Below are 12,251 nucleotides of genomic sequence, written 5' to 3' on the forward strand. Positions count from 1 at the left end.
TGTCTGTTACAGGCAAATGGACACAGTTTTGTACATATGGAACATGAAAAAGCTGTACTACTACTGAAGAGTTTCCAGAATACAGTAGACCTAGTTATTCAACGTGAGCTTACTGTCTAAATATTTTTTATAAATAGTAAAATATGTCTAGCCAGATCTAATGTTTAATTAAATAAAAATTTATATACATATATATATATAAATAAATGAATATATATATATATATATATATGGGGGGAAATTGCCAATTGCTGGACCAATGGCAAACATAGTGCCAAATGTATAATATATGTTAGTACTGATCATTGGGAGGGATATCTATATAAATGTAACTTCCATGGGATTACATATTAGTTCTCATTCTAAGCCTCTGTGCGTTGGTACCAGCTTTTTTTCAAGATGATTTTTAATTATTTCTAGATGTCATGTAATTTCAGAACACAGAAGCACACACAAGCTATTTACAAATTATTCCGCCCATCAAAAAACAGGCTGCATGCACACCACACCTTTAAAAGACATGACACCCACCTACCCCAATAGCCTTGTGAGGGATAAAATACAATTCCCAGAATACTCTGGGGGAAGCCATGCCCTTTTAAGGTAGTGCCACAGCCTCAAAGTTCTACATGGCTTTAGAAAGAAAACTATTTAAAATTGTAATTCCCACAAAGTCTAAAGTCAAATATAATGGATTATTAAATAGTATTTTTATAGACACTTAAAATGAAATCTATATATAAATTAACCTGTAGTCCTATATCCACTTACCTGAGAATGAATTCCATTGCACTTAATGGGGCTTTCTTCTGAGGAGACATTTATAGAATTGCACTTTAAAACTTTTCAGCCTGATACAACTAAATATTTGCGCTAGCAGGAGACAGTGCAATGAGCTCTGCTAGTGCAACAGGGCTTCCCCCTATTTCTGGCCACCCAGTCAGCTGGGGGGGGGGGAGAGGAGGAGATCTTTCTGACTGGCAAGCAAAAATGCTTGCGCTGACAGAACAAACGTAATGGTGAGACACTGAATTCCTCCCTTTGCCTTTTTAAATTTCATGGGTGGTGTTCAACTGTTTTACTCAGAGTAGTAATGTCTAAGCTAATCCTTTTCATTGATTTCAATGCATCTATTCTGAGTAAAACTTAACCGTATAGCACCCAATGCCTTACAGGATTAATTTAAGGTACTCCCTGAGCTGGGAGAGGGTGTCACACATGCAAAACTGAGCTTCAGTGTGTATACTATTATTTGAAAAGCTCATCTCCTGCCCTTCATATGTATTTGCATCACTCAGGGTAGCTTGAAATAATACAACCATATAAACCAATACAACAAAGACAGGTGTAGCCGAAGATGATGATAAGATGCACCACCCAGCAGGCTTAAGATATACAGTGAGATATGATATAATGAGGTAATATAATGTGGGTATGACCATAGAGGTGGCTTTTTTTGCCACTTCCCATCCAATATTCAATGTTCAACCTGGAACATGACATGGAAGGGAGCCTTTAAAGCAAATCTTAGGCAGCAGGCAACCTAGGAGGGGGAGAGATGGTCCCTCAGGTATCCTTTAGGGCAGGGATGAGGAACCTCTTTGGCCCTCAGATTCTCCCTAGGCCACACACTGCCCAACTAGAATGTGTCTCTGAGCTGTGCTAAGGCCTCTTGCTTGCCTGGAGAGAAAAAGGTGGGTGGGTGGGTGGGTGAGTGGCTGCCTGTGTAAACCTCTGCCTTTCTCATGGGTTTGCATGGCTGGAATGTAGTCTAGTGTACAAAAGTCTCACATCCTTTGTTCAGCCCACTTGTCCTCTGGCCCCACCCGCCACTAACATGTGGCCCCTGGAAGGTTACCCATGACGTAATGCAGCCCTCAGTTTGAAAAAGGTTCACCATGTTTGCTATTAGGGCTTCAAAGATAATTACCAGAACTTTGAATTATGTCCAGAAATGAATTAACAAGAAGGGGATTTGTTCTTTCTTACCACAGTCATAGGGACACGGGTGGTGCTGTGGTCTAAACCACTGAGCCTAGGGCTTGCTGATCGGAAGGTCGGCAGTTTGAATCCCCATGACGGGGTGAGCTCCCGTTGCTCGGTCCCAGCTCCTGCCCACCTAGAAATTTGAAAGCACATCAAAGTACCTAAGGATCAGGGGTACCTCTACCTTTACCACAATCATGCGACGTGGTTTAGGGTTATACAAAGAACAGTCACAGCTAATCTGAATATTTGTAACCTGCAATGCACTCCTTCCATGTCATTTCCCATGTTCCAAGCTCAGACCCTCCTATTGCAAAAATATGCTCAGCTCAAATTCTTAATGAACAACATGCTTTATTTGATAAAATATGTGTAGGAGTTAATCCACAAGACGACAGTTAATGAAGGGGAACAGTGTGCAAATCACTTAATATTGCTTATCAATAGAAAAACCATTACTGTAGCTAATTAAAAGTGGTTTGGCCCTAATGTAATTCAGTTCTCTTAGCACTTTACACAAGCAATAACGTTTCTGACTATACATTATAATTAAACTATTTAAAATATTTAAATGACACCTTCTCCTAGGTTCAAGACAGTTGGCAATGAAAAATAAAACCATAAAATAACTCAGGATAGCCTTACGACTAAACAGAATGTGGTTTCAGCTCAACTGTTTTATCAAATCAGATAATGACGACAGGTTGCTTAATTAACAAGTGGGGATAAAGTTGATCTACCTGCCATGGAAGCCAGGGAATCATATGTTCTTGCTCTTTGATTCGTAGCAAGAATGGAGAATAAGATGTTATTGCTTTTGCATGCTGTGGGCCTGTAGTGATCTTTGAATCCCAGATCAATGATCTAAAACTTCAAATGCTATGAAACTTACTAGTCCTCCTATCCAGATGGGGATCCTATGTTTTAAAATTCATTTGTTTTCATTTTTGATAATGATTTAAAAATACAGTGAAATACAAAAATTGACATTTATTCTACACTTCTTTAGAATTTGACTCTGCTGCATTGGTTGCCATGGCACCAGTTCTGTTAGCAACTGTTCTTAAAGGTTTATTTACCAACTCTCACATTAGAGCTACACTGTAAGTAAAATAAAGGGAAAGGCTGACATTCCTTCAATTCATCACAACAGCTGTTCAGGAAAACATAATGTGTATGGAGCATCACTACATGGAGGCAGTGACACAAACTTGTTATGTATCTGTGCAGGCAGGCAGGACATACACTTGTGGGGAAAAACTCAAAGTATTTGTTTAAAAACGGTAGATGGCAAGTACTCTTAAGAATCGTGCTTTTCTCCCATGCCTCTTGCAGTATAGACGTCTGCTCTTACATGCATTAATAAATTCAAAAGCTTCTTGGTTTGGAACCATTGTTCTTACCTATATGCAAATTTTAATTTATATATGAGCTATAACACATGACCACCAGATAACTCAAGCAACCACCATACTTAAGATTCAAAGTCATGTGTTCTGCTTGTAGCCACGTGCTGCAGCAATTGCAGAAACCCTATGACTACAAATATAGGTAGTCAAAATGTAACTTCTGCTATTACTGGGTTTGCCACTACACTAATCTTTCTTCCCTCATGGAACTCAAGTCAGCATACATCTTGTTTCCATGTGATCTCCCATCTAAGCATCACACACTTTCTCAGTGATGATGCTTCCATTTTGGAACCAACACCACCCCTCCATGATACCCAAGTCTTGTTAAGTTTTAGATATCTGGTAATTCACACAGGCACATAGCAAGATCTGATGCCAGTATTGTTATTTTTAGGTGGCTGGCTCTATGCCTCCTTTTAGTAACTGTATTGTGAATTTGAAACTGTTTTGTTGTAACTCACCCAAAAATTGCTGTGCAGTGAGACTAGATGAGAAATGTTTCCCAAAAAAGGGCAGACCTCTTAGCTACATTGGCTGCATCAAGTCCCTCTGGATGGTGCCCTGTGTGACCGGTGCCGTTTTTTCTAGAAAAAGAGATACTGGAACTTACCTTGAATGCCTCCCTTCTTCTCTTATGATGGCAATGGCACCCACCTGAGAGGTGCCACAGCTGAGTTCCAGTGAGTTCTGGCTGGGGAAAAAGCCCCGCTTGTGACCAATTTATAAATAAAAGATGGAACAGTAGTTAATTTAAAAACAAAAACCTATTGTAAACCTTGTGCCTAGGATATCTGGAATGAAAGCTATGTTCCACAAAGGATAGTCTTCTTTATCCTACCACTCTCTGCTTCCCTTTCTTGCAGCAGCAATGCCTACCCATTTACCAAACTAAAACCAGTAGTTTCAGCATTGTACACAGCTAACTTGTGAGTGTACTGAGTTCTGTGTCTGACTGCAATACATGCCTCTCTAAGAAATAATCAAGCAAATCACAGAAATATAAGCAAAATGCTAATCTGCTCACCTCCCTGCTAATGTTCAGAATGTATCATTGTCAACAGCAAGAGTGTTTAGTAACATTGATTCGGGTTTTCCATGTTTACAGTTTTCATGTACTTTTGGGGCAAAATTAAGATGGAACTCAAATAGTGACTTACACTTTCACAAAACATTTTTTCTTCCTTTAGGAATTGCTGTTGAATATTTTCATTTCCATTTTTTCCTTTGCTCATGGTCTTCATTATTGCATTGTGTTCCAAGTATGAGATAATAATAATATCTATTTCTAAACCAGTAATTTGGATTGGATTCACATGTAGTGAAGGTGGGTTAATGAACAACAAGGGCAGTTTTTGCTATGCTCAACAACAATGGTAGTCATATTTGCGCAGCCCAATACTGACACCCAAAGGCAAAGCCTAGTTTTCCTCAGCACACACATTTTTAATAGCCAGATTTCTAATGCTCTATACAATAGCAGAATTTTAACTCAGACTTTTAGAATGAGTCGTCCTTACTAGTCTTTTTGAACTTTTCAGATGCGCATTAAGTCAAACACAAAACATGTATAATACACACCATTTTACTCCATCTAGAATTTTCATGCCCTCTTGTAAAAGCTTTTATTCTTAACATCAAGAAGCCACACCAGTTCAGCACAAGAGGCTGAATTTTTATAAACTGGGGCCTTTCCTGCCTCTTTGCTAGCTTAGGTGGCTTAACACTGGGCAAGACAAAGACTTATTAAGTTACATTTTTCTACTTGTGAGTACTGTAATCAAGTCAAAAACAACTTACTTTATTACAAATTTTACCATTTTATAAAACACATGTTTAATTATAGAGATAGCTGTATTGTAATTAATATTTTGAGAAAATTGTGATTTTGAGCTTAAATTATATACAGAACTGTCATTTTTGTATGTGTTACAAAGATTGCTATATGAAGAACTGTACTTTTCAGTTTAATTACAATATCATTGTAAATATGGCTGAATGAAGAACCACTTACTACTCTATGAACATAGATTGTGAATGTATTTCAATGTCTTTGCAGTATACAGATTTACTGAACTTGGAAGCTGCTTCATTTTACGTGCAAAAAGGTACTTTAAAGCTATATTTTAAATCTATTGATTCAGTGAAATCAATTATCTTTCATTTGCACATGCAGGTGGTATCGCTCCCATTTTAATTTGTGTATTGACACTAACTGGTAAGGTGCATATTGTGTCTAGAATGCATTTTGCAGATGCTTTCTGTACATAAAAAGAATACAGGGACTCAAACAATGCTGTGCAGCGTATAGCAGAGCCATTTTCGGCTTTGATGTACTCAACCTTTTTCAGTATTAAAAAAAGTGTTTTGAATAATATATTAAAAAGTCTATTGTATAAATAAAGGCACCTTATTGCAAGTACTTTGTGCGGGAGTCTTGCAATTACTTTTTTTTTTTTTTTAAGAAAACTATTTCACTTTTGCTAATTCATAGACACAACGTTTTTTCCAGGTCTCTTATTATTATTTTATTTCCTCAGTCTAAGTGCATCAGAAGTACAGCACTAGAAATGCATTCGCCAACATAAAAAGACGCTGTCAGCTTTTCAAGTAGTTCTCACTACCTAGGGGTTTGGACTTGCAGAGAATGGTTTAGTACAATGGTTGCTAGTACTGGATGGCTGTCAGCATGTTATTACGCCAGTCAGCTACATAAAGCTCTACAACCTTTAGAAGAACCCACTGCCATCATCGAACAGATACATACGCTTCAGTGCATCTAACGCTATGCTGGATTGGGGTTAACATGTAGAACCAACTGGGGGGGGGCCCTAAAGGATTGCCACTGACGTATTTAGAAAGATCCAAGTATGCAAGAATTGTTGCTAGTACTGCACCATCCTCACCTTCAGTCTCAAAGTATTCACCTTTGTAATTTGCTTCAAAATATCAAGGACAATCAGTGCCTAAATTGCACTGTGGCCAGCATACTCCCTTGCGTGTCGAGGTCCCCAAGCCACCCCCCAAATAACTCACAATGCACACTTAATTTTTGTTTAAGGTTTTTGGCATAATTTTGGCCACAACTTTATTTAAATACAAAACCGTGAGTGGTTGTTTAGGCATTGGTTAAGACTATCTGTCCCCCCGCCTGGGGACAGAACTCACTTCCGGGCACCACCGAAAGACAGTGCGGGGGAAAGCAAGTCGGGGAGAAATGGAGCTGAGTCACAGACCCTCAATTCACATCCGCATGCTCCCCGAAGGCTTGCTGGCCCTAGTCCCACTCCAGGGATTGGACGAAAAGATGGCAAGCCCCAGGATTCCTTTAACGGAATTCCCTTTCCGCAGCAACCATGGAGGGGCAGGCCCAGCCTATCCTAACCCCTCCTCCACCAATTTATAACCAATGCCTAACCGCCAATCGAGCCCTTTACGCTTGCCAACCACTCACAATCCCAACCCAACCTTCAACCTTGCAGTTACCGCATCCAACCAAACATCATTCCCCAGTACAGAGAGATGTACTCCATCATTGCAGTAAAGGGCCAGAGCCTTGAAGGTAATATCCGGGCGGGAAATAACCAATCCACCCAAATCCGCCACCTTCTTACACACTGCGGAATTAATGCGCTTCCTGGCCCTTTCAGCAGCCTCAGGTCGAGAAATGCCGTGCCAATTGCGCCTTTGCAGCAACTGTGACCAAAATATTTTAACTGTGGGTATTAAGGTCACCAATTCCCCCAAGTCTCTCTGAATCATGGTGTGCAAAGTAAAGCAATCATAAGTTGCCACATCGTTCTCCCCCAGCTGAACCACAATTGCCATGGGGGGGCCATCCGAAAGCACCCTCTGCTTAATTAGTGGGATGAATTCGCTCCACTGCATTCTGCGCCTGGACATCCACAACACCTGCACATGCTGCGGGAGGCCAAGACCCAGTCCCCTTCCAGACTGCCTAGCTCTGATGCCAGCCCAGTAAACGATGCTGTGCCCCACAATCCAGATGTGGACTGGAGCTAGAAACATGGGCAGGAAGGCCGAGATGGCGCCCCCAGTCCAGACTAGTCAGGGTGCTTGCCAGCTCAGTGCATGATGCTGTGGCCGACAATCCAAATGCGCACAGCTGCTCCTATGACAAAAGGAATAACAGACAGGCATCAGCTCAGGCATCATTGGCGATGCTTCCTGACATAACCTTTGTAAGCGTCAGACTTCCAATGACCCGTATTCACAATCCTGTCTACGCAGCCTTTGCAGCAGCACCTATTTGGAAGGAATGAGGTGTGTTCAGCGGTAGGCAAACCGCAGGCTGCAATAACTGGCGCACGACGTGAGCAATTAGATGCCTGATGAACCAGAACCCATTTCTGTGCACTAGGATCGAGCCAGCCCCCAGGGGAACGAAAAGCCAAATATTTCCGGTATCCAATAACAGGGCAAGGGCCCACCTCACCTGTGACTGGAAGCCTGATGGTGGCAACCCTGCTCACTAGGTCTGACTTTCAGCTCCAGACTCTTATGACAAGCTCCAAAGCAGATAAGGAAAAGTCCTGAGGCAATAAGCCTCCAAACTCTCAGCCCCGTGCTGGCTCCAACACAATTTCCCCAACCCTCAGTACACCAAAATTACAATGGAATACTGAAATAAGTCTCATCTTAATCTTGAACCAGCCGACAAGTCTTAACTTGTAGCGGATACTGCATAGGTCAGATTGACCGGCTTCCTGCCTGCTGTCCTGTGAAGGTTGGAGCCTATTCCAACCTTCCGAGACCCTGCGCACGACACACTTTTAGAAGGGTCTCTGAAAAATTAAAGCTTTACTCTCACAGACATTGCAGCGGACTGAATTCTGATAGTTTTAACACTGCATCCGATCTGCAGCAGGTGGGTGAATTACTGCAGGTCCTGCTCAGAGGATGGGGGCAGGTTCCTCTGAATGGCCGAGGACTGCCAGCTAAATATTAAGAAATCAGTCCAGGCCTTCTCATAAGACCTGAAAGCGGATGGGGAAACGTAAGCTACTACTCCTCATAATTATTAATTGTTGCCAAGTGCCACAGGAGCTCCAGAAAAATCCGGCTATAGCTGGGCGTCCAGAGCCCAGGATCTGAAGCTTTCCAACTGAAAAAACGGGATAGAGCAACAGCAAAAACATTAGATGATCCCGAAATAAAGCGAGCAGAAACGCAATATTAAACCTTAAGCAGTGCGAAGACTCTGCCAGAGCATGAGGACCATTTTGCCAGGACTCTCACACTGCCTGGTTATCAGACCAAGACAGACCCGACGGTCCCTAAACTCCTCAGTCCAGATGTGTGCTGACACTACAATGGGGAAAACTCGAGAAACATTAGGTTACATGTGATTGCCTTGCCCTGCCAGGCTCAAGGCCACTGTACATGATGATGAAGGGACCCTGGGCCATGAGACCACCTGGCCAAGCAGGAATGGAAGGGGCAGCCTGGAGCAACCACCCTGCATGCAAAATTTAACTGACCTAGGAATGATAGGATCTGACAAAGCAACACTTGCTTCAGAGGAAGTATTACAAGAATAGCATCCTTCAAGGCAAACAGCTTTTCCACAGGCAAGCAGATGTTTGAGCAACGGTATCCAGCTAGCCCCCAAATACGTTAAAAGGGGCAGTAGGACCCACTGTCCTCCACTGCCAACAGAACACCCAGCTCCTCAGGGAATAAAGGGGCATCTAGTAAGCTAAGCAGAGGCTGGTGTCACATGAACCAGCCAGTAAAATAATCCACATAATGATACCCCCAGTTAAACGAGTCTTGACTCGCAATGTTCAATCCAGAAAGACGCTAAAGGATTCAAGTGCTGCACAGTCTATTGAGCAACCCACTGGCATCGCCTTATCAATATAAGGACCATCCAATTAAAGCCTAACTACTTAAAATCTTGAGGGTGAACCGGCAGCAGCCTAACAGCCAATTCAATATCGCATAATGGCAACAAGGCACCTCCTCCAATTTGTTGGTAAGCTCAACTGCCTGATCCAAAGATGCGTATTTCACGGAACAATTCCGGAGGGAAAGCATCATTCACTGAGGTGCCTTTGGGGTGCGATAAATATGGATCAGATGGAATTATATGGGGCTTTCTTAGGGACGATCCCCAATGGGGATAAATGAAAATCGGGACTAGAAGGAGAATCAAGGGGATCCCACCATACGTCCCAATGAAAGCTGCTTCCTAACCTTCTTTCTGGCTACCACAGGTAGCTCTCTAACTGGCTTTTGAGTTGCTGTATTCTGAGCCACTGGCTGAAAAGCCAGAGGAATCCCAAACCTTGGGAAAAACCCTTCCCACAAGCACAAAGCTACTGACCCATCTAGATAACCTTTTAGCCACGCTTTCAAGGGAGATATGTTTATGGAAATATGGGTGAGAGGTGTTGAGTTATTGCTTGCCAGCCCCTGCTTGGGCAAGATGCCCTGCCTTGTGTTGCCACCATGATGTGTAAATTTACAGGGCCAACACTGGCCAGAAACCCTAAAGAAGTCCCAGCAAAGCTGCCACCGGGCCAGCTTCCTGCATACCAGCTTCCGGTTCTATTGCTCAGGGAATTTCCATTTGAAATGTGGAGCTGCGCAAGTGGTCCACATGTCCCCGTCCCTGCTATCCTAGCGAGCTAAGGGGATGATGGCAGCCCTGCGTCTAACATTCCCATCATAGTGAATTACCACTTATAGAATAGTGGGGTTGGAAGGGACTCCGAGGATCATCTAGTCCACTCTCCCACAATATAATAATAATAATAATAATAATAATAATAATAATAATAATAATAATAAATCTGTTTGTACCCTGGGCTTTCCCCAGCCACTCTGGGCAGCTTCCAACAAAATATTAAAATACAGTAATGCACCAAACATTAAAAGCTTCCCTAAACAGGGCTGCCTTAGATGTCTTCTAAAAGTCTGGTAGTAGACATCTGGTGGGAGGGTGTACCACAGGGCGGGTGCCACTTCCAAGAAGGCCCTCCACCTGGTTCCCTGTAACTTGGCTTCTCACAGTGAAGGAACCACCAGAAAGGCCCTCGGCGCTGGACCTCAGTGTCTGGGTAGAGTAATGAGGGAGCATGTAGCTGTCCCATACAGGGACCAATCCTGCAACCTAGGCATTACCGGCACCATACACTGACCAGGATGATACACTATCCAGGATGATCCCTAAAGACCCGGAACAGCCTCACCCTGACCCCTGGAGAGGTCCAAGGTGATGTCTGAATCATCCATCAGAGCCCAGGGATGATTTACCTGCAAGGAGGTGTAAGCATCATCCCTGCTCCGCTTTTTCCTGCCTCTGAAGATGCTTCCTTCTGGAAGAAGGCACCTGGGGCATCAACAAGTCATCCTCTGCAGGAGAGGCAAGCTCTGGAGGCATCTGCAAAGGCCCTGTCATAGTCTGCAAAAAGAAAAACCTAAACAATGTGAGGAACAGGTGAAACCAATGCTTTGTGCATCACATGGGGACGCTATTCAGGCCAGAAACGCTGCCAGAGGCCATCAAATTCTAGGGCCAAGAGGGCCAAGCCCTAGGATCACCTGCTAGGCCAGACATAAATGTTTCCAATGAGATAACAAACTCGAGGCAGCCCACCGCCTGTCCAGGTACCCCTGCTTGCCCTTTAGAGGGAAGCACCTCCTCAAGAAACCCAAAGTTCTTTTTGGGAGCAATAACACAAATGGGCCAAACTACCCAGCAACAAAACAGTCCAAAAGGAGCAGCTTGTTTTGCTTTGTTATAACAATGGCTAAGTGGGGGATATGAACCCTGTCTCCCAGGTCCTAGTCCTGCACTCTAGCCACTAAGCCACAATGGCTCGTCTCTAAAACGGCAGTCGCCACTATCAGGGAAAAACAAACTTGAAGAAAATAAACTTGTTCAGAAACAGCATAGTTAAAGAGCATACAAAGAGTGCTCATTGGAGGCACAGAGAGCCTCTGGCTCCACTCTGTCTGGCCAAGATATACATTAGCAACAAGTGAGCCTGCAAACAAACAGATACATTCTTAATAGAGAGAATCAGTCACATGTCACAGAAACTTAACAATTTACTGTACTGCTAACTGTAGCAGGCTTAGGCTTGAATGATATGTGCAGGCCGAGCAGGCTGTGAAGGCCTCCCTGCTTCTGCTCTCTGCCTTTTTTGTCTCATTGCAATATTAAAGGAACTCAAAATAGTGCTCCCGCCCAAGGCTAGATTAAAATTCAGCCAACAGCACTGCAATCACCCAAAATAAAGCCAACCTATGGGGATACTATAAACGAAAGTGATTCCAAGTAAGCTGGTAATTTACTATACTGCTAACTGTAGCAGGCTTAGGCTTGAATTATATGTGCAGGCCGTGCAGGCCTCCCTGCTTCTGCTCTCTGCCTTTTTGTCTCATTGCAATATTAAAGGAACTCAAAATAGTGCTCCCGCCCAAGGCTAGATTAAAATTTGGCCAACAGCACTGCACGCACCCAAAATAAAGCCAACCTATGGGGATACTATAAATGAAAGTGATTCCAGGTAAGCTGTGAACAGCCCTGACTAGCCCCACAATTAAACAGGTGAAAATAGGGAAAACCTTTTTGCAAAATAAAGCCTCCCTGCTTCTGCTCTCTGCCTTTTTGTCTCATTGCAATATTAAAGGAACTCAATAATGGGGGCTCTCTCCCTATTGGGAAAGGCAAGCCCAGGAGGATTATGCACAGGCGGCGCTCACAGGTACAGGGAGAATCTTCCCAAAGGGCAGGGTAAGGGGTGGGGTGGGAAATCAAACAGGAAAAAAGGGGGGGAATTAAATTAATTAAGGAACTAGAGAAGATTAAAAAGAAGGGGAAAA

At 43.1% G+C, this 12,251-nt stretch overlaps 2 protein-coding genes across 17 annotated transcripts in view; one reads left to right on the forward strand and one right to left on the reverse strand.

The window, feature by feature from the left end:
• Positions 1-12,251, forward strand: part of LRRC7 (leucine rich repeat containing 7) — a 208,311-nt gene that overhangs the window by 175,891 nt on the left and 20,169 nt on the right. For 7 of the 12 annotated variants that reach the window (XM_079982226.1, XM_079982235.1, XM_079982234.1 and 4 more), the window contains one exon: positions 13-103. In XM_079982226.1, the coding sequence (XP_079838352.1) occupies positions 13-103 (91 nt within the window). Of the gene's footprint in view, positions 1-12; positions 5,815-12,251 lie in introns of those variants that run through there. The other 5 variants (XM_079982240.1, XM_079982241.1, XM_079982230.1 and 2 more) reach the window with 3 other exon arrangements.
• LRRC40 (leucine rich repeat containing 40) overlaps positions 1-12,251 on the reverse strand; it is a 37,919-nt gene that overhangs the window by 920 nt on the left and 24,748 nt on the right. For 2 of the 5 annotated variants that reach the window (XM_079982248.1, XM_079982249.1), the window contains exon 15: positions 3,860-3,982. The exons of 2 other annotated variants lie outside the window; for them this stretch is intronic. In XM_079982248.1, the coding sequence (XP_079838374.1) occupies positions 3,883-3,982 (100 nt within the window). In that variant the 3' untranslated portion in view covers positions 3,860-3,882. Of the gene's footprint in view, positions 1-2,320; positions 3,983-12,251 lie in introns of those variants that run through there. One more of the 5 variants, XM_079982247.1, reaches the window with a different exon arrangement.

Source organism: Podarcis cretensis (genome assembly GCF_951804945.1).
Source record: "Podarcis cretensis genome assembly, chromosome: 6".
Lineage (NCBI taxonomy): Eukaryota > Metazoa > Chordata > Lepidosauria > Squamata > Lacertidae > Podarcis > Podarcis cretensis.